At 39.5% G+C, this 20,630-nt stretch overlaps 1 protein-coding gene across 1 annotated transcript in view; it reads left to right on the top strand.

Annotated features, from left to right (window-relative positions):
- The window catches only part of LOC309812494 (uncharacterized protein), a gene marked incomplete at its 5' end in the record, with an annotated part of 88,815 nt that extends 68,992 nt beyond the window's left edge, over positions 1 to 19,823 (top strand). Inside the window, 2 exons of the mRNA XM_082636296.1 lie at positions 15,648 to 15,909; positions 19,533 to 19,823. Coding sequence (XP_082492422.1) covers positions 15,648 to 15,909; positions 19,533 to 19,582 — 312 coding nt within the window. The 3' untranslated portion in view covers positions 19,583 to 19,823. The remainder of the gene's footprint in view (positions 1 to 15,647; positions 15,910 to 19,532) is intronic.
- Between the last annotated feature and the right edge of the window lie 807 nt (positions 19,824 to 20,630).

Raw genomic sequence — 20,630 nt, 5'->3', positions numbered from 1 at the left:
AGCAAGTCTATTGGTGCCATTTTTCCAACGTCTCTCTGTATCACATTTTGGTAATTATCGCAGTATTTCAAACTTTTCATTATTATATTTATTATGATGATTTGTGATTGATGATCTTCGATGTTACCACTATGACTCGCTGAAGACTCAGATGATGGTAAGCATTTTTTAGCAATAAACTAATTTAAATTAAGGCATATATATTGTTTCTTTAAGACATAATATTATTGCACGCTTAATAGATTATAGTATAGTGGAGGCATAACTTGTATCCACTGGGAAACCAAAAAATTCATGTGACTCGCTTTAATGTGATACTCGCTTTATTGCAGTGGTCTGGAACCCAACCTGCAGTAGCTTCGAGGTATCGTTGTATCCATGTCCCATTGGCTCGAACTCATGGCCACATCTGGCTACAGGAGAGGCTGGGAAATGCAATCTGCATTCTGGCATGCAGTTAGCTAAAGTTCAGGTGTTCTATTATTAAGGAAGAAAGAGAAAGTGGATATTGGGCAAAACCTCCAATGCTTCCCATAGTGATCCAGGTGAGGTTCTTTTGCTTCCTGCTTATGGGTCGTCTCTGGTATTTAAAAACACTCCTGGGCTTCCTTGGTGGCGCAGTGGTTGAGAGCCTGCCTGCCGATGCAGGGGACACGGGTTCGTGCCCCAGTCCAGGAAGATCCCACATGCCGCCGAGCGGCTGGGCCCATGAGCCATGGCTGCTGAGCCTGTGCGTCCGGAGCCTGTGCTCCGCAACGGGAGAGGCCACAACAGCGAGAGGCCTGCGTACCGCAAAAAACAAAAAAAACAAAAAGAAACAGTCCTAATTCTCTTTCTGTTGTATTCTCTCTTTCATATCATCTAAAACTTCCCAGTTACTACATTCGGATGCTTTCTTTTCTTTTAGATATAGATCACGAGTGTGCTTCCTTTCTCCTTCATTGATTTAGAACCTTTCCATTTTAAGATATGCCACCAAGATGTTAGAATATTTCCATGCCGGTGTGCAGTTACCTTTTCTTTCTTTCTTTTTTTCTTTCTTTTTTTTTTTTGCTATACACATCATGCTTATTGCCTGCACAGATGCCTACAAAATGCGCTGTGCTAACTGCTGACTGCTGCTGTGTGTCTTAGCATTTTATAAATTCTACAGTTACTGCCCTTAGATGTAGCTGTAAAGTGGAGATTCCTGCAGTGCTTTGGAGAACACTTTTGTTGTATTTTATATTTGTTTGGGAAGTGGATTTCTTTGCCTGTACTCTCTCTTCCCTCTTTATTTCAAAGCTTTAAATATAACTGTACTGAAGTTAAAATCATATTTACTGATGTCTGTTACATTTTATTCCATCAGAACTTCTCAGCACCTTTTTTTAGAAATATTACTTGGCTGAGAGTAATACTATTTGAAGCAAGAGGCTGTCAGATTTTAGAAATATTACTTGGCTGAGAGTAATACTATTTGAAGCAAGAGGCTGTCAGAAGGGAAGAATAATGGAACATGACTTAGGAGCTGTTTTTATTTAAGTTGAGATGTTCTGCCTTTTTTTTTTTTTTTTTTTTTTTGCGGTACATGGGCCTCTCACCGCTGTGGCCTCTCCCATTGCGGAGCACAGGCTCCGGATGCGCAGGCCCAGTGGCCATGGCTCACAGGCCCAGCCGCTTTACGGCATGTGGGATCTTCCCGGACCAGGGCACGAACCTGTGTCCCCTGCATCGGCAGGCAGACTCTCAACCACTGCGCCACCAGGGAAGCCCCCAGAGGTTCTGCCTTGATTGAAGCCTTTACTGACCATGAGCAACTGGAAATGCATTCTTAAACACAAGCTCTGCACTGTTTACTGTGAAGGTAATGTGAAGAGCAAGTGCTTTTGTATGGTAACTAATCTTGTCAGAATAGATTCATTTAATCAGTAAGTTAGCTTTTATAGTTAAAGTGTAATCAGAAGGATAATTGATGAGAATGCTGGTGGTGTTTCATCTCAAATGCTGCAGTGCTGTCATAGATTGTACATTGTCCTGAGGGTCCTCACTGTAACACCAGTAGGTGACTAGGAGCCGTAGCCTAGCCTCTTCTCCTTGACCCATATTGAAGACTCTGGTCTTCAATATACTTTTTCTGTAGCAGAAAAACCCAAATGAACTTTTGGGCCAACCCAATATTTGTATTTGCTGTATTCCTACAAAATTGTGACAGTTTCTGGATTATTTTCCTTCTTTTTATGGCAAAATATTTCATTCTCAGTGTTCTGAAATATTTGATCAAGAATTTAGGAAAATATTCATGACTCCTTTTATAAAGAGGGAACATATTCTTAAGATATGGGGAGAGAGCTCATTGGGAAGCCTAAGGATGTGAGGCTCTGGCACTGGAAAATAGTGCTTCTCTTCAAACACTCCATTGTAGTGTGGAAACAAAGCACAGTACTGTAAACGTCTTCCCTTTCCCCCAACTGCTGCCTGTCTTCATCCTAGGTGAGTTTTGTCTCAACAAGTTTTTCATTCCAAGGGTAGTATGTTCAAAAATAACTAGTCTTTTTCATATTATTCATACCTGAACAGCATCACTAGGGCACATTTTCTATACTGTGGCCTGGCAACATTTCAGGTTGTCCTGGCTTATTGGAGTGTAAGGTTTTAGTGTCAGAGTGGGAACGACAGAAGAATTCCTAACTTGAAAATTGTCTTATGATGGATTATGTAATTTTGTAGGTGAATACACAAGTATGTTCAGATCATATTTAAATTTATTCAGGTCTTTTTTTTTTAATATTTATTTTATTTATTATTTATTTTTGGCTGTATTGGGTCTTCGTTGCTGCGTGCGGTTTTCTCTAGTTGCAATGAGCCCGGGCTGGTGTTAGTTGCGGCGCGCGGGCTTCTCGTTGCAGTGGACTCTCTTGTTGTGGAGCACCGGCTCTAGGCATGCGGGCTTCAGTAGTTGTGGCACTCAACCTTAGTAGTTGTGGCACACGGGCTTAGTTGCTCCGCAGCATGTGGGATCTTCCCGGATCAGGGTTCGAACCCGTGTCCCCTGCCTTGGCAGGTGGAGTCTTAACCACTGCGCCACCAGGGAAGCCCTATTCAGGTCTTTTATACATAGCGTGTGGACTGCTAAACATCCGTCATTCTTTCTCTTAGAGAAGAAATTTCTTTTTTAAAATTAATTAATTTATTTATTGTCTGCGTTTGGTCTTCGTTGCTACGCGGGCTTTCTCTAGTTGCGGCAAGCGGGGGCTACTCTTCATTGCAGTGCGCAGTCTTATTGCAGTGGCTTCTCTTGTGGAGCAAGGGTTCTAGGGTGCACGGGCTTCAGTAGTTGTGGTGCGGGTGCTCAGTAGTTGTGGCTCACGGGCTTAGTTGCTCCATGGCATGTGGGATCTTCCTGGGTCAGGGATTGAACCCATGTCCCCTGCATTGACAGGCGGATTCTTAACCACTGCGCCACCAGGGAAGTCCCAAGAGAAGAACTTCTAAAAGACAGAATTCCACAGTTAAAAATTGGAACATATTTGAACACCACAGAAAAGGGATCAGGAATCATAAGGAAAGCATATCTGTAGTGTTTGTGGGCATGAATATAGTTTAAGGAACGTAATGAAGTCATGTTGCCAACATAGTGCTTTAAATCTTAAGCAGCCTTTTCTTGGGGAGCAGGGAATTGGAGATAGGGGTTAAGGCAAATTGTCAAATTTCTCTTAAATGTTTGCAACAAAATGCCACCTTGTAGTTAAACTCTGTACTTTTCAGGATAACTTCTCATAAGACCCTTTAAGATAACAGGACAGAGAGTAACAATTTTTATTCAGAGTGACTTGCCCAGGGTCATATCACCAAACTCAGTGATTTAAGATATTGATATAGGTCACATAACTTTTCCCCAAAACAACATTATTGTAATTGTTACTAGGGGGCCAGGCAGAATGGTAAATTATACCAAACTCAAAAGTCAGGCAGCAGGCTAAGGTGAACAATTTCCCCTACAGTCTATTCACTGCACAGCTGCCAAAGTGATCTTTAACAACATGTGTCAGATCATATCACTCCATTGCTTAAAACCTCCCAGGGGCATCCAGTTTTTCCTAAAATGTATTTCTCCCCTCCTGTTCTGCTCTCTGCCCAGGCTGGTCTTTCAGTTCCTTGAAGATGTCAAGCTCATTCCCACCTCATGGTCTTTGAACTTGTACATGCTGTTTCCTCTGCATGGCTGGCTGCTTCTTGTCAAATTATGCTAGCATCAGATTGTGTAGTGGTTAGAGACATGGGCTCTGAAAGCTGATTCTCTGCGTTCCAGTTATTTAACCTCTCAGTGCCTTCGTTTCCTCACCTGTAAAAAATTGGATAAGTAAATACCTGTTAGTGTTGTGAAGGTTGAATACACACACGTGCAGTGCCTTACACAGAGGAAGTGCTCATTAAGTGTTGGCTGTTATAAAAGTCTCAGTTCAGAAATACCTCCTCAATGAGACCTTTCTTGAACATTTAAATTAACCTTCCTCCACCCCCCATAATACTTACAGTTACCTGAAATTATTTTATTGTGTATTTATTTACTTTTATTTTTGTGTCTCTCTCACTATAACGTAGGCTCCATGAAAGCAGGAATATTTTCTGTGTCTTGCATTTCCAGTGCCTAGAACAGTGCCTGCTCAGTATATATTTGTTGAGTGAATTAATGGAAGCCAGATCCACCCCAGAAGGTCTTCTTAGGTGACATTAAGACTGAAAAGCAGTTTGTGTCACTCAGTTAAAGGTGTTCCCATGTGTACCCAACACCATTAAATTATGTTCTAAGCTATGGGTATCTGGCAGGGGCTTGTAGAGAGTGGTGTGGAGAGGTAATACAAAGAAAAGGAGTTGAACCTGCAGATAAAATACATATCTTAACTTTTCTTTATTTTAAATGTTTTTATTTATTTCTCCTGCTTCCAGCTGGTAAGTTCATGTCCTTTTATGTAAGCCCTTGAGCTTACTTGTGTCTTTAAGTTTAGGGACAGCTGGTTGCCCCTCAGCATTATAAAGTTACAGCTTTATTGAGCTTCTTCTAAAATAGTGTGAGTAGAAAGTACCGATATGTAATTAGATACTCAGCTGTATATGATAATTTTAGGAGTCAGAGGGATGCTCTAAAACCAAAGTAGGCAATCTGAGACTAGGAATTCCTGAGTTATCAAGAGTCAGGTATGATAGCAATTTCTCATTCCCTTATATCTGTACCTCTGCCTTTTCCTCTTATTAATACTATCACTACGCTTTCTGTTTTCTTCCTATTCTTGTATTCCTTTTTGTTTCTATCCTTCTACTTTCACATCCATGTTTTCCTTCTCAAGTATATGATGGAAACTCAAATGATGTTTGTATTATTTGGCTTTGGCTCCTGCACCCAGTACCCAGAATCAGATTGATCATCCTCTCAGATAAATGTTCTCCTCCTTTCTTGCCTGCTTCTTTTAGTAGAATCACCGTTCTAGCAGTCACTCTGGCTTAAAACCATGGAGTCATCTTGACACCTCCCTTTCTTCAGCCCCACAACCAAACACAAACATGTCCTATCACTTATAAATTCTGTCTCATTCATTCAGCATGAACTCAGCAAAGATTAGAGTTTCTGCTCTGTGCCAGGTATGACTCCATATTGTGTGTGACAGTTCCCATCTTTCTGCATTTGCTACCCAAATTCAGGATCTCAGTAAATTATACTTTGCCTAGTAAAAGTAGCTTCATAACTTTTTTCCCAACCTCATATTCCTTTTTTCCAATCCAGTATTTATTGCACTGCCAGATTAATTCTCTAAAACATGGTTTGACCATGCTATTCCTTCTTTTTTTTTTTAATTTGTATTTTCTGTTGGACTATAGTTGATTTACAATATTGTGTTGTGTTCCCTACTTCTTAGAGTGAAACTCAGCTTGCTGTTCCAGGCATATCTCGTATAACTTGTACTTGATTGCCCTTTTAGAACATACTCCACACTTTCTCACATCCATGTTTTTGTTCATGCTGTTCTGTCTCCTGGAAGAATATAAGCTCCCTGAGGGCAGGAACTTTGTCTTATTCACTGTAGTATCCTGTAGCACACAGAACAGTACCTGGCATGTAGTAGTTACTCAGTAGATATTTATTGAAAGAATGAATGAGAAATAAGTGAATCTTGTCAATACTACCTATTTAAAAAATTTTTATTGACGTATAGTTGATTTACAATGTTGTGTTAATTTCTGCTGAATAGCAGAGTGACTCAGTTATGCATATCCTTTTTCATATTCTTTTCCATTATGGTTATCACAGGTTATCGACTATAGTCCCCTGTGCTCTACAGTAGGGCCTTGTTTATCCATCCTGTATCTAGTAGTTTGCATCTGCTAATTGCAAGCTCCGGACACTTCCTTCCTCCACACCCCCTTCCCCTTGGCAACCACAGTCTGTTCTCTGTGTCTGTGAGCCTGTTTCTGGTTTGTAATTCTATCTAGTTTTTATGACTCTTCGCAAACATTAATATTACCTCTCTTAGGAAGCCTTTTCTGATCTTGTGTGTATTTCTATTTAAACATAAATACCTACCTGTGACAGAACCTTTTTCCCTCTTTTTTTTTCTGTATCAGTGCTGGCTTTGATTGTGTATGTCATGTGGTTGCCATGAGATTAATATAGTCACTAAATGAACAAATGTTTATTGAGTTCTTGTTCTGCGTCAAGTATGATATCTAGGTACTTGAGTCAAAAGGACAGTAGAATGGAATTCCTTTCCTCAGTGAACTTAACTGCCTAGTGGAGGATCAATCCATTTTAATAGTAGTAAAAGTAAGCAGTGAGAAGCAGGCCTGGCATCTTACGGAAGCATAGCCTTTTGGAAGGGGTTGGATAATACGGAGAAGGGGGTAGGTTGGGGAAGAAGAGGCAGTTCTAGGCTGTCACAAGTAGAAAGCAACATATGGTGGGAGCAGTGGGTGCTTAAAGGGGAGTGTGAGAAATGGAGCAGGTACTCTGAAGGGCCTTGTACTGTTGGTATTGAAGAGGCAGTACTATATTGTTACCTTTTATCTGTTTTGTTGGGATAAGAGGAAAAACTTGGATGACTGATTCCCTGTAAAATGATCAGGAGGCGCTGAAAACCTGAAGTGAGCAAAAGCTGTAGCTCCATGGAACTTCCTGAAAAAAATTACTTGGGAGGTAAGATTTTTGTTACGTGGAATGCCTTCCTACTTGATTGATAGTCTATATAAGCAATTCCAATTTGAAAATAAGTTTTTTCCTGAGAATTTGAAAGCATATTCTATTATGTCAGTTTCCCATGTTGTTGTTAAGAAATCTGCTGTCATTCATTGTGTCTCACAGTGTTGTGGGTCAGGGATTTGGGTGGGGCTTAGCTTGGGGGTTCTTCTGCTCCACATGGTGTTCGTTAACTTGGGTCCACGTGGTGGCATTCAGCAAGTGACTGGGCGTGCCTGGGGGATGTCCAGGAGTATACAGGCCTGACACCTTGGTGGGGATGTCTGGAAGGCTAGTCTTAGCTAGATCCCTTTTCTTTTCAGTGTAGTCTTGAGACCTCCTCTTATGGTCTCTCCATCAGAGCAGTTGGACTTCTGGGAGTACAGCGCTCCCAAAGATCAAGGTAAAAGCTGCCAGTCTCCTTAAACTCTAGACCTGGAACTGGCATAGCATCATTTTCACTGTACTGCATTGTTAAGGCAGTCACAGCCCAGCTCAGATTCAAGAGGAGGGGAAATAGACCTCCTACCACTGGGAGAAGTGTCAGGGAATTTGTAGTCATCTTTAATCTGCCGTGCCACTCTTCATGTGCTTTCTGTTGTTTTGAGTTAGATTTTATAGTTTCCTGTTTCTTGTACTCCTTGGTTTTGGATGACTTCTAAGATGAAGAGGGAGCAGAAAGGCCTTTTCTTTGCCATCTGTTGTAGCCTGAGTAGTTTTTAAGACATCTGAAGATAACGGGGATGGTAGTAACAGAGATAAGGGCAGCTAGCTAGCCAAGGCTAGATGTTTTCCTCACCTTTCACTGTAGGATCTAGGGCAGTACCTAGTACATAGTTAGCTCTCAGAAAATACTTGTTCTCAAATTCCTTTGTGTCAAATTTTATATATATATATATATATATATATATATATATATATATATTCTTAGACAGTAAGAGTTTTAAAGATTTTGGTTTATCTGTTGAAGATAAATCAAGGAAAATAAGAGTAAAAATCTGTACAGTTAAAAAAAGATTCATTAATTGATTAAAAAACCACTTTTTATACAGAGAAATTTTTTTCAGAAGAGTAATGTCATTTGGTTGTATGAAACTCTTTGTCATGGGTCATAATAAAAAATCATGTCAGTATATACTTTTTTAGAGTTATCAGCTGTCTGCCTGAGCCCTTCCATTTCTCTAACACATTTTGTGCTATTGCGTCTAGTTACATGTGCCGCTCGGCACCAGCAGAAGGCATGCAGCCCAAAAAGGTGGTGGGGTGGAGAAAAGATGAGGGGGAATCAAGCCAGCAAGAGAGGGAAACAGATGGGTTGTGGGAGATGACCCTGCCCCCATGTTGTTTTTGTTCTGGCTGCTACTGATCGTATGTGAATCAGCAGGCAAAAAATTGGAGTTGGTGATCCTATGATGAAAAAGAAAGTTTGATTTTGGACTCAGTAGAATTATAAATTTACAACACTAAAACATGATGCAGATTTTTTCTTTTGGTTATATTAATTATCTTTCCTTTGAGACATTTCAGAAAGTATTTTGAGATATAACTCTTTAATTTTTCTAAATAATATATGTATAATCTGAGATGACTATTACTCTTTCAGCTTTTCTTTTTCATGCAAGTTTTACAGTAAATAAGACTTTAGGCATATTCAGGAACTGGTAGAGGAGACTTAATCCATGATGGCGATTCCTCAACATTTTTGGATCTTGTCTCTAGATGGTCAGAGTTTACTAGGACTTTCTCCTGTGGGCTATTTAAAAATGAGTAGAAAGTCGTATGTTTGCTAGAGAAATAAATCTTCCCAATGTATGTATTTCATGCTAAATATTCTGTCTTTTCTTTTGTTAGTGCTTATACTTGACTTTTGTTTGGCTTATTTTCTAAGGTCAAGATTAAGGAAACCTTGCTTTATGTCTCACCAAGTCTTCACTTTGTCCTATGGAAGAATCTTATTTAAAAAATTTTTTTAAAGAAACATTATAAGAATGTTAGCAAACATATACCAATATAGAGAGAATAATAGTATAATGAATCTCCATATACCCAGTATTCAGCTTCAACAGTTACCAGTGTTCTGTCTCTCTTGTTTCATCTGTTCCTCCTGCCCCTTACAATTTTTTATGGAAGAATTTTATTGTAATACCATTTAATGTTAGCATTTTGAAAGGCTATATCCTGAAACTTTTGAAATCTTTAAATTAAATACTACTGTAGCATATAATTTGCCCAGTAAAAATGTTTGGTAAACTATATAGGTATATAAAACTTTTAAATGACCTCTTCAAGCCCTTAATGATCCTATAAATATGGAACTTAATCAGTTACTAAGCTATTAAAATAAATTCTGAATGGAACACTCAATAAAACAGTTTTTCAAATTGCTTTTTCTTTCATTCCAGGCAGTGGCAGGCACAGTCATGGTCCAAGTCACTACAGAATTTAATATTCCTTTCTTTAATCTATTAAAAATATATGAGTTCTGAAAAAGATCACTTTTTTTTTCTTTTTTTTTTTTTTTTTTTTTTGCTGTATGCGGGCCTCTCACTGCTGTGGCCTCTCCCGTTGCGGAGCACAGGCTCCGGATGCGCAGGCCCAGCGGCCATGGCTCACGGGCCCAGCCGCTCCGCGGCACATGGGATCCTCCCAGACCGGGGCACGAACCCGCATCCCCTGCATCGGCAGGCGGACTCTCAACCACTGCGCCACCAGGGAGGCCCAAGATCACTTTTTAAACTTCTTCATTTTTTCTTTACGCCTAGCACTTGACTTGGGTTGACTTTCTTTTAGGGCTCATAGTCCACATTTTCTTTTAAAAAAATCTTTTTTTTAGAAGTACTGGTTATGTGCATTAAGTACATACCAGAATTACAGACACGTGCAGTTTAACTTCAAACTTCATTAGCGAAATCATGACATCATTGTGATGGATGGATCTTTATTGTCTTTTAGGAGCAGTAACACATGTGAATGTCAGATCTCCAAGTCTCAGCAATAATAATAATTTTCTAATTCAAAGTAATAGGAGGAAGTTTGTTCTGAATTACTGAAAAGTAAATTAAGGGACACTTTAAAGAACAGACAGTTTATTCTTTCAAGCTCAATGAATAATATGAGTTAGTTTAGTAAATTATTTCTTAAGCAGAGATCTTGCCAAGCCATTTAAAAATTATTGTGGTAAAAAACATATGATACTAAAGTTACCATCTTAATCATTTTTAAGTGTATAGCTCACTAGTGTTAAGTATATTCACACTGTTGTACAACAGATCTCTAGAACTTTTTCATCTTGCAAAGCTAAAACTCTATATCCAGTAAACACTACTGCCAGGCCATTTTTTTTTTTTAATTTTATTTATTTATTTATTTTTGGCTGTGTTGGGTCTTCGTTTCTGTGCGTGGGCTTTCTTCGTTTCTGTGCGTGGTGGTGAGCGGGGGCCACTCTTCATCGTGGTGCACGGGCCTCTCACTGTCGCGGCCTCTCTTGTTGCGGAGCACAGGCTCCAGACGCGCAGGCTCAGTAGTTGTGGCTCACGGGCCTAGTTGCTCCACGGCATGTGGGATCTTCCCAGACCAGGGCTCGAACCCGTGTCTCTTGCATTGGCAGGCAGATTCTCAACCACTGCACCACCAGGGAAGCCCTGCCAGGCCATTTTTAATGGAAAAATGAGAAATATACATTTACATATTAACATTGACTGTGTTATGTGCTAGTCTCTTTTGTAATCGTGTAAAGAATTATGCATTATGAGGCAGTATTTTAGTTTTTCTCTTAATCTGGTAAACACTATAAAATTGGTGGCACTCTTTTATCCTACCCCTCCCTCAAGTAGCATAAAATCTTTCTTTCTTTTTTCTTTTTGCAGTACGCCGGCCTCTCACCGCCGTGGCCTATCCCATTGCGGAGCACAGGCTCTGGATGCTCAGGCTCAGTGGCCATGGCTCATGGACCCAGCCGCTCCGCGGCATGCGGGATCCTCCCGGACCAGGGCACGAACCCGCGCCCCCTGCACCGGCAGGCGGACTCCCAACCACTGCGCCACCAGGGAAACCCGCATAAAATATTTCTTAATCTTATACTTCATTATGGTATCATAGATATCAGTGAAGTCTGAAATAATGGGATTTTGCTGTTTGGTTAAGAACTTTTTACATGAAACTATGATTCTACCCCAGCAGTTTAATTGGAGTACTTAAGTGGAATGAGGTTTGCTGGTTCCTATCCTGACTTCCAAATCTTATGCTTAATTTTTCTGTATTTTTTCATATTCTTGTATTGTTCAGATTTTCCTCAAGACTTGCCTGTGTTGGTCCCTAGACTGTCTTTAAATATCTTTCATTTGCTTCTGTCTTTTTCAGAAAGGCATTTATCAAGTGGCTGTTAATGTGCAAATACTATTTGCAGGGTCTGTCTACTGCATACACACACAGTTGTTACCATCTCAGTTAAATTTCTCCATTTTCTAATGAGAGATATGAACTCATATAATCTATAATTATTTAACAACTTTTTTCCAGTTTTATTGAGATATAGTTGATATATAGCACTGTATAAGTTTAAGGTTTAAGTAGTGACTTGACTTACATATATTGTGAAATGTTTACCACAATAAGTTTTGTTAACAGTCATCATCTCATATAAATACAAAAACATTTTTTTCCTTGTGATGAGAACTCTTAGGATTTACTCTCAACAGCTTTCAGATATACCATGTAGCAGTGTTAACTCTACTTATCTTATAATTGGAAGTTTGTATCTTTTGACAACCATCATCCAATTCCTCCACCTCCCACCCCAACAGCTGGTAACTACAAGTCTGATCTCTTTTTTTATGAGGTTTATTAATTAATTAATTTATTATATTTGGCTGCGTTGGGTCTTTGTTGCTGCGTGTGGGCTTCTCCCTAGTTGTGGCGAGCGGGGGCTACTCTTCATTGCGGTGCGTGGGCTTCTCATTGTGGTGGCTTCTCTTGTTGTGGAGCACGGGCTCTAGGCATGCAGGCTCAGTAGTTGTGGCTCGCGGGCTCTAGAAGGCAGGCTCAGTAGCTATGGTGCATGGGCTTTGTTGCTCCGCGGCATGTAGGATTTTCCCGGACCAGGGCTCGAACCCGTGTCCCCTGCATTGGCAGGCAGATTCTTAACCACTGCGCTACCAGGGAAGCCCCCATGCGTTTGTTTTTTAGATTCCACATAAGTGAGATCATACAGTATTTGTCTTTTTCTGTCTGATTTATTTCACGTAGCATAATGCCCTCAAGGTCTGTCCATGTTTTTGCAAATGGCAGTATTTCCTTCCATTTTGTAGCTGAATAATATTCCATTGTGTATTAACAACTGTTTATTGAAAACCTGTTACTGTATGTGAAGCTACTTTTCCTAGGTCTTAAGGCGGAAGTTTTTTTTAAAAAAATAAATTTGTTTATTCTTATTTTACTTATTTTTGGCTGCGTTGGGCCTTCATTGCAGTGTGTGGGATTTCTCTAGTTGCGGTGAGCGGGGGCTACTCTTCTTTGCAGTGCGTGGGCTTCTCAGTGCGGTGGCTTCTCTTGTTGCGGAGCACGGGCTTTAGGCGTGTGGGCTCCGTAGTTGTGGCTCACAGGCCCTAGAGCGCAGGCTCAGTAGTCGTGGTGCATGGGCTTCATCGTTCCCGTTCATGTGGGATCTTCCAGGATCAGGGCTCGAACCTGTGTCCCCTGCATTGGCAGGCAGAGTCTTAACCACGGCGCCACCAGGGAAGCCCAAGGCAGAAGTTTTGATACTATCCTCCTCCTGCTTTCCTTTAGTACTCAATTAAGAGTGGTATTTTTTTTTTTTAACACATCTCAGTGCCATCATCCATGTGCGCATGTATGTGTGAGCACGCTCATATGTTTCAGGGTGGGGAAGGGTATTGAGGACTCTGTACTAAGGAGTTTGGGTCTCAAAGGATTGTTAAATATCATAAAATTGAATTTTTTAGCCTGAAAAGGCTGCTGTTAAGGAAAACAAATATTCTCTTTCAGGGTCAGTGGCAAAGGAAAAGCCAGATGGATTAATCATGTATAACAGTTGTTTTTTCCCAGTACACATAGAGACATGGCTTAAATGATGGTAAGTCATAGGCAAGATGGGAAAAAATTCTTTGAAGTTCAGATTTTGGATTTTCTTGGTAAAAATTTGTTATTTTTTAATTCCTAAAATTGTTCAAACCCTCAAAAAATTCTTTTCCCAAGGTTTGCCCATACTACCTCTTAGATTATTGAGTTCCTAATATATATATATATATTTTTGAACTTGCCTCACTTTCTTTCAGCATTTTTGGAGTAGAGGATCCTTCTTAATGTCTTTATTGTTCTTAATGTCAACCCCCCCTTCTTAATTGGTCTTATCTGATCTTTTCCATTCCATTTTACATTTTATGAAGAGCAACCAGAACTGCAGTCAGGTTTGGGCACATTATAGCCTTACATGAAGGTAGAATGTGATGGTCCTTTTAGTTTTCAGTGCCTTTCTTCATTTCATGGCTTTCCAATATTTTGTTGGTTTCTTAATCTGAAGCAGATTAAAGTCCTCACTAAAGTCTGCAGGGAACTCCTAGGTCCCCTTTTTAGATTAAGAATTATAGCCTTTTCATTATAAAAGCTATATGTGTGTTTTAGAGAAAATTTGGAAACTAAAGAAAGTAAAAATTTTCATAGTCCAAACAAACAAAACCCATTTTGTGTTTTGGTTAATTCCCTTATGGTCTTTTTTTCCATGTATAATATTTTTATATGAGTATTTGTTTTTATATCTTTTTGTAAACTTAATTTCAGATAAACAGTTTCTACATTTTAATTTGTAAAAATTATTATTATTATTTTTTTTGTGGTACGTGGGCCTCTCACTGTTGTGGCCTCTCCCATTGCGGAGCACAGGCTCCGGACGCGCAGGCTCAGCGGCCATGGCTCACGGGCCCAGCCGCTCCGCGGCATGTGGGATCCTCCCGGACCGGGGCACGAACCCGTGTCCCCTGCATCGGCAGGTGGACTCTCAACCACTGCACCACAAGGGAAGCCCTCTTTTTCATTTTTAAAGATCTTATTCTTTCTCGGGTTGCCATGTGTTTTGTTTTTAGTATTCCATTCCTGGGTCCTGTGATTAAATATTCAGTTGGGTTAAAATATTTGAGCTAAAAAAAGAAAACACTAATTCGAAGAGATACATGCCACCCCAGTGTTCATAGCGGCATTATTTACAATTGGCAAGATATGGAAACAACCTAAGTGCCCATCAACAGATGAGTGGATAAAGAAGACATGGTATATATACACAATGGAATACTACTCAGCCATAAAAAAGAATGAAATTTTGCCATTTGCAGCAACATGGATGGACTTGGAGGGCATTATGTTAAGTGAAGTAAGACAGAGAAAGACAAATACTGTATGATATCACTTACATGTGGAATCTAAAAAATACAACCAACTAGTGAATATAACAAGAAGCAGACTCACAGGGAACGAGCTAGTGGTTACCAGTGTTGGGGAGGGCAATATGGATGGAAGAGGAGTGGGAGGTACAAACTATTGGGTGTAAGATAGGATCAAGGATGTGTTGTACAAAATGGGGAATATAGCCAATATTTAAATGGAAAGTAACCTTTAAAAAGTGTATAAAAATTTTTTTAAAAAAATTAAGCTAATATCCATTATCAAGCAGACATCTCTATTTATATTTCTTTGTGGAATCTAGTGGCTTGGGGATTGTTTTCTTAAAGAAATTTTCTCCCCTGGATTATGTTGGTACAATATGATACTTTAATACCTTGTACTCATTAAGTATTATTTCACAAGATATTTTTCTTTAGTAGTTGGAAGGTAACATTTGTCTCATAGCTATTTCTCCTTGACCACTATTTCCTTTTATCCCACTAGACACGTGTGTGTGTGTTTGTGTGTTTCTGTGTGTGTGCGTGTGTGTGTTGGTTTTATTTCAGTCATACATTATCCTCCTGAGTGATATAGTTGAGGACACTTATTGGACTTGAAATCTCATGCACTCTCTGAGCATAGTAAAAATTTAATAATGATGCTAGTTTACTTTACAAAAAGCTTTTAAGAATAGTGGTAGCAGGCTTCCCTGGTGGCGCAGTGGTTGAGAGTCCGCCTGCTGATGCAGGGGACATGGGTTCGTGCCCCGGTCCGGGAAGATCCCACATGCCGCGGAGTGGCTGGGCCCGTGAGCCATGGCCGCTGAGCCTGCGTGTCTGGAGCCTGTGCTCCGCAACGGGAGAGGCCACAACAGTGAGAGGCCCGCGTACCGCAAAAAAACAAAAACAGAAACTAAAAAACAAAACAAAACAAAAGAATAGTGGTAGCTCACCAGTACTATAATTTATAATAATTAATATTCAGCACATACTCAGTGGAATAGTCTTTTTTCCATAACTAAACTTTTTATTTCTCCTTCCATTTCCAGGTTGCCATCACGAAAGCCAAGGTGGATTTCTCCAGTGTAGTGTGCCTGCCCCCTTCCGTCATTGCTGTGAATGGGCTGGACGGAGGAGGGGCTGGCGAAAATGATGATGAACCAGTGCTGGTGTCCCTGTCCGCGGCACCCAGCCCCCAAAGCGAAGCTGTTGCCAATGAACTGCAGGAGCTCTCCTTGCAGCCCGAGCTGACCCTAGGCCTCCATCCTGGCAGGAATCCCAATTTGCCTCCACTTAGTGAGCGGAAGAATGGTGAGTAGATATGGAATTATTGAATTGCCGGATTTGAACCAAGGTCTTCAGGTTTCTAATGTCATAGATCCTTACTTTATTTTATGTCTCTTGAAAGTTTCTTATAATCTTAATATTTCTTATAAAATAGAGAAATGATAAGTTTAGGTGATCATTGTAAGCCCAACATTTCCTGCCTGGGTTATCATAATTGCTTTCTGGGTTTTTTCCCTACTTTTTTGCTTCTCCCTATGTAATATTTCTCGCTTTGTAAACCCATATACACATTTATGTAATACATATATTAATTGGAGAGGGAGAACTATATTGTATGTGTTCTTCAGCAACTTGTGTTTATTGTTCAATATTTATTTTCCCTGTGAGTTATTAAGGTATTCTGTAATTTCTTCTAATCTAATCTATGAATCACCATTTATTGAATAGTTCTTCTTTTCCCTAGTGATCTTTTTTTTTGGCTGTGCCATGTGGCATGTAGGGTCTTAGTTTCCTGACCAGGGATCAAACCCATGCCCCCTGCAGTGGAAGCGGGGGGTCCTAACTGCTGGACCACCAGGGAATTCCTTTCCCTAGTGATCTTTAATGCCAGCTTTATTCTGTTTCTCTGTGTATAGGAGTTAGTTTTTCGGCTCTCTGTTCTGTTTCACTGGTCTCTCTATCTCTGTGTCTTTACATCATTTTAGTTACTGTTGCCATCTGTTAGGACAGGTCTCTCCTTGCCTTTTTCTTCAAAGTTGTTTTGGCTAATCTTGCCCTTTTGTTTTTCCATAATTTTAGAATCAGCTTGTGAAGTTCTACAAGAAAACCCATTGGGGTTTTCTCATCCAACATTTTATTATGAAAAAATTCGAACATATGATGAAATAGAGAGTTTTACACTGCACACCTTTATATCCACCACTCAGATTCTACCATTAACATAATATTTTCTTTATAGTAGATCTATCTATCCCACTGTCCATCAATCCACCTTATTTTTTGGATACATTTCAAAGTAAATTGCAGACATCAGTATATTTTCATTTTATTGAAGTATAACGTTGATACAGAGTAACACAAATTGTAAGCATCCTGGTTGTTATTACAAACAAAGTGCGTACACCTGTGCATAATTACTATTTAATAAAGAAATAAAATATTTCCAGCACCCCAGAACCACCCCTTGTGCTTCTTCCCAATCAGTACTCCCTCTTCCTGATCAGACAAAACTACCATCCTGACTTTTAACACAATAGGTTAGTTTTGCTTGTTTCTAAACTTGATATAAATGCAATCATGCTGTATGGTGTTCTGTTGGTGGCTTCTTTTATGTTTTTGAAATTCATTTGGGCTGAATTGTGTGTGGCAATAGTTCATTTTCATTGCTATATAACCAATCCATTTTATGAATGTAACTTGTCCATTTTTACTTTTGATGGATATATAGTTTGTTTTATTAGTTTGAGGCTTTTATGAATCATGCTGCTGTGAAGTTCTTGCTGGGATTTTGATTTGAAATATATCATTTATAGGTTAAGGGGGAGAATATACATTTTAAATATTGGGTCTTCCTGTCCATTAGTTAATTTTATCTCTCCAATTAAATAGGCTGTCTTTAATTAATCTACCCACAGATTTTATAATTTTTTCCATAAAGGTTATGCAAATATTTTATTAGGTATATTCCCTGGTATCTTTTTTGGGGGTAGACATTATAAGTGGTATATTTTTATAAAATATTTTTTGACTCTTTGATACTGGGGTTTAGAAATACCAAACCTTTTCAAAGCTCCTCTGGCTTTTCTACATCTGTACCCTCCATTTGGGAACCGCCCTCCCCAAACCCCACCCTGCCGCCTTCTTGCTAACTCTTACTTGTCCTTCAGTATTCTGTTCAGACATCACTCCCTTTGAGAAGCCTGTCCTCACTCATATTCAGTGTTAGGTGTCCCTCTTTGTGTTTGCCTAGTTGCCCTTTGTCTTTGTGTTTCATCACCCTGTGTTGTAATTGGAATTCTCCACCCAGTGGGCCTTTGAAAACTGAAATCAGACATTGTCACACTCCTCTCAGAACTCTTCAATATCTTCTCATGAGGTTTATGATGAAATCATAGTTTTTACGACGTGGTCCTGGTATCACCTCTCACCTGATTTCTCTTTTTTTTTTTTTTTTTTTGGTAGCTTAAATCTATTACCTCACAGCTAACCCATGAACAGCATCACCTGATTTCTTACCTCTGTTCCCCAGCTCACTCTGTTCCAGCCACACTTACTTTCTTGTTATTTCTTGAACATATCAAGTATGCTACTGCCCCAGGGCTTGATACTTGTGCTGTCACTGAAGTTCCTGCACAAATGTTATTTTCTCTGGGAGGCCTTTCCTGCCTATCTTATTAAAATAGCACCTCCCATTACTCTCTATCCTGCTTTGTTTTTCTTCTAAGCACTTAATATGACCTGTGTGTGTATGTGTGTGTGTGTGTTTGTACATGTATGTATATATGTTTGTTGTCTGTATAGTACATTTCATGAGTCCAGAAACTTTATTTTATTCACAGTGTATTTCAGCTCCTGGCTCATAGTGGGCACCCAATAAATATTTGTTGAGTAAATAGATGAATGGTTTACTTGTTTGTGGCAAGAACTCTGTTTTACACACGTAGTGGGAAATGTAATGGAAACTCAGGCATTTTTTATTTTGGGAAATAGTGGACACTCAAGCAGTTTTCTTGTGTTCTTTTCCCATTTATAATTTCTACTTATTCACCCAAGATGGCAGAAAGTTCAGCTTATTTATACGTTAAGGGGAAAGAGTCCAGAGGGACAAGCTGGAAAGGATAACTGATGGAACATTGTTCCTGGGAGATGCAAGAGGATGGGATCCAAAGGCATTGGCTCTGCCTTGAGCGTGAGTGGGGACCAGCATTCCTCTGGGATGGGAGGAATGGCAGTGAAGGTGATGACAGACAGCAAACAGTAAAACTGTCGTATCTTGGGCAGGAAGTAGAGAAAATTGGTGCTGACAGCTGTGATGGTCTCAGTGGAGTAGAAGGCAGCTGTTACTGTTGAGGCAGAGGTGTTGGTGTATCTTCAGCCTTTTTGTCTCAGCTCTTTGCCATATAAATCAGCTGATTTTCCCCCCATTTTGAACAACGACAATTATCTAACCTTCCCTTTAAAGTCAAGCTCCTGAAAGAGTAGTTTACAGTTACTGTCTCTCTACTTTCCCACATTCCAGAGACTTCCCTGCATTCTGGCCTCTGTCCCTACCTCTCTTCAGAAACTGCCATTGCCAAAGTCATTCATGCTCTTTTTGTGGTAGACCAAATAGGTACTCTTTATTCTGTTTGACCTCTTTGTAGCGTTTGACATGGTTGGTCATGCCCTCTGGCTGAAACCTTTCCTCCACTGACATCTGTGACACTACTCTTTACTGGCTTTTAAAACTCGGTCTTTCTAGCCACTCCCTTCTCTGCTCAGATCTTTTACTATCTTTCTCTACTCACCTCTTAAATTTTATTACTCTCCAGTGTTCAGCTCTAGAGCTTCCTTAACTTCTTACTCTATATCTTTACCTTGAATGGTTTCCCCCAGAACTCTGGCTTTAACCTCCATTGTATGCTATTGATTCCATGTTATCTTTCCAGGCCAAGTCTCTGCCCTGAGCTCCAGACTCATATGCTTGGCTGTCTGTTGAACACCTTCACTGGACGTGCCACAGACTCAGTACGCTCAGAGCTAAACATCATCTTACCGCTGTTCCTACTGAATTCGTCATTGTAGAAATTGGTACCATCTTCCACCCAGATGTTCAGACCAAGGGGTTGCTTTGCTTTGTTTTCTTTCTGATTGAAAACTTTAAGGGTTTTATTTGTTTTATTATCAGATAAAGTATAGGAAAAAAGAAAATGAGAATTCCCTTATGTTTATACAGTTCAGTGATAGCTAATGGCAGCAGTTAATGTATTTTCTATCAGTTTTTATTTGTTCATTCGTTTACTTTTACACATATATACTCTGTATAAATTATTTTCATGTAATATTATTTTATGAGATTTTACTATATCATTCAGCTATATTAGAAAACATTTTTTCTCTGCTTGATATTTTTATTGTGTATATACAACATTTAGCCAGTCTCCTGTGAGACCTTTACCTTGTTTTTATTTTTTTATGTTATAAATAATACTGCAGTAAACATCTTGGTATATAAATGTTGCAAGTAACTGTAGGACAAACTCCCAGAAGTGGATAAAAAGTTAAGGACATAAAGAACATTGTGTCCTTCTGGTCACAAAAGTAACGTGTTTGGGTATGAAGTTTTTAATTTTTTGAAGTCATTATTTCCAAATTGTCCTCCAGAAAGATTATAACATGCTATTTTTAGAAGTAATTTTTTACTCCATTTCCTTTCTATCTCCTTTATCTTTCCTCCCAGCCACCAGTCACCAATTTTTGTAAATTCCACAATGGTCATATCTGCTGAATTCATTCTTTTCTTGCCATCTTTACAGCTGCCACTTAGTTCAGACTCTTAATAAATGTCATACTTGGATTACTGCAAGAATGGCCTTCTAACTGGTCTCTCCTTGTTTCTCATCTTGTCCCTATTGCCAATAGGATGATCTTTCTAAACCATAAATAAGGCTACTGCTCTCCTGCTTGAAATCAGTTAGCAGTTCCCCATTTCCTCCCTTTATGCTCCTCATCTTGGCAAACCTTCATAGCCAGTTTCTGCCCTGCCT

The sequence above is a fragment of the Mesoplodon mirus genome (assembly GCF_964341445.2).
Source record: "Mesoplodon mirus genome assembly, chromosome: 11".
In the NCBI taxonomy this organism is placed as follows: Eukaryota; Metazoa; Chordata; class Mammalia; order Artiodactyla; family Ziphiidae; genus Mesoplodon; species Mesoplodon mirus.
This window is presented reverse-complemented; position numbering and strand designations above follow the sequence as displayed.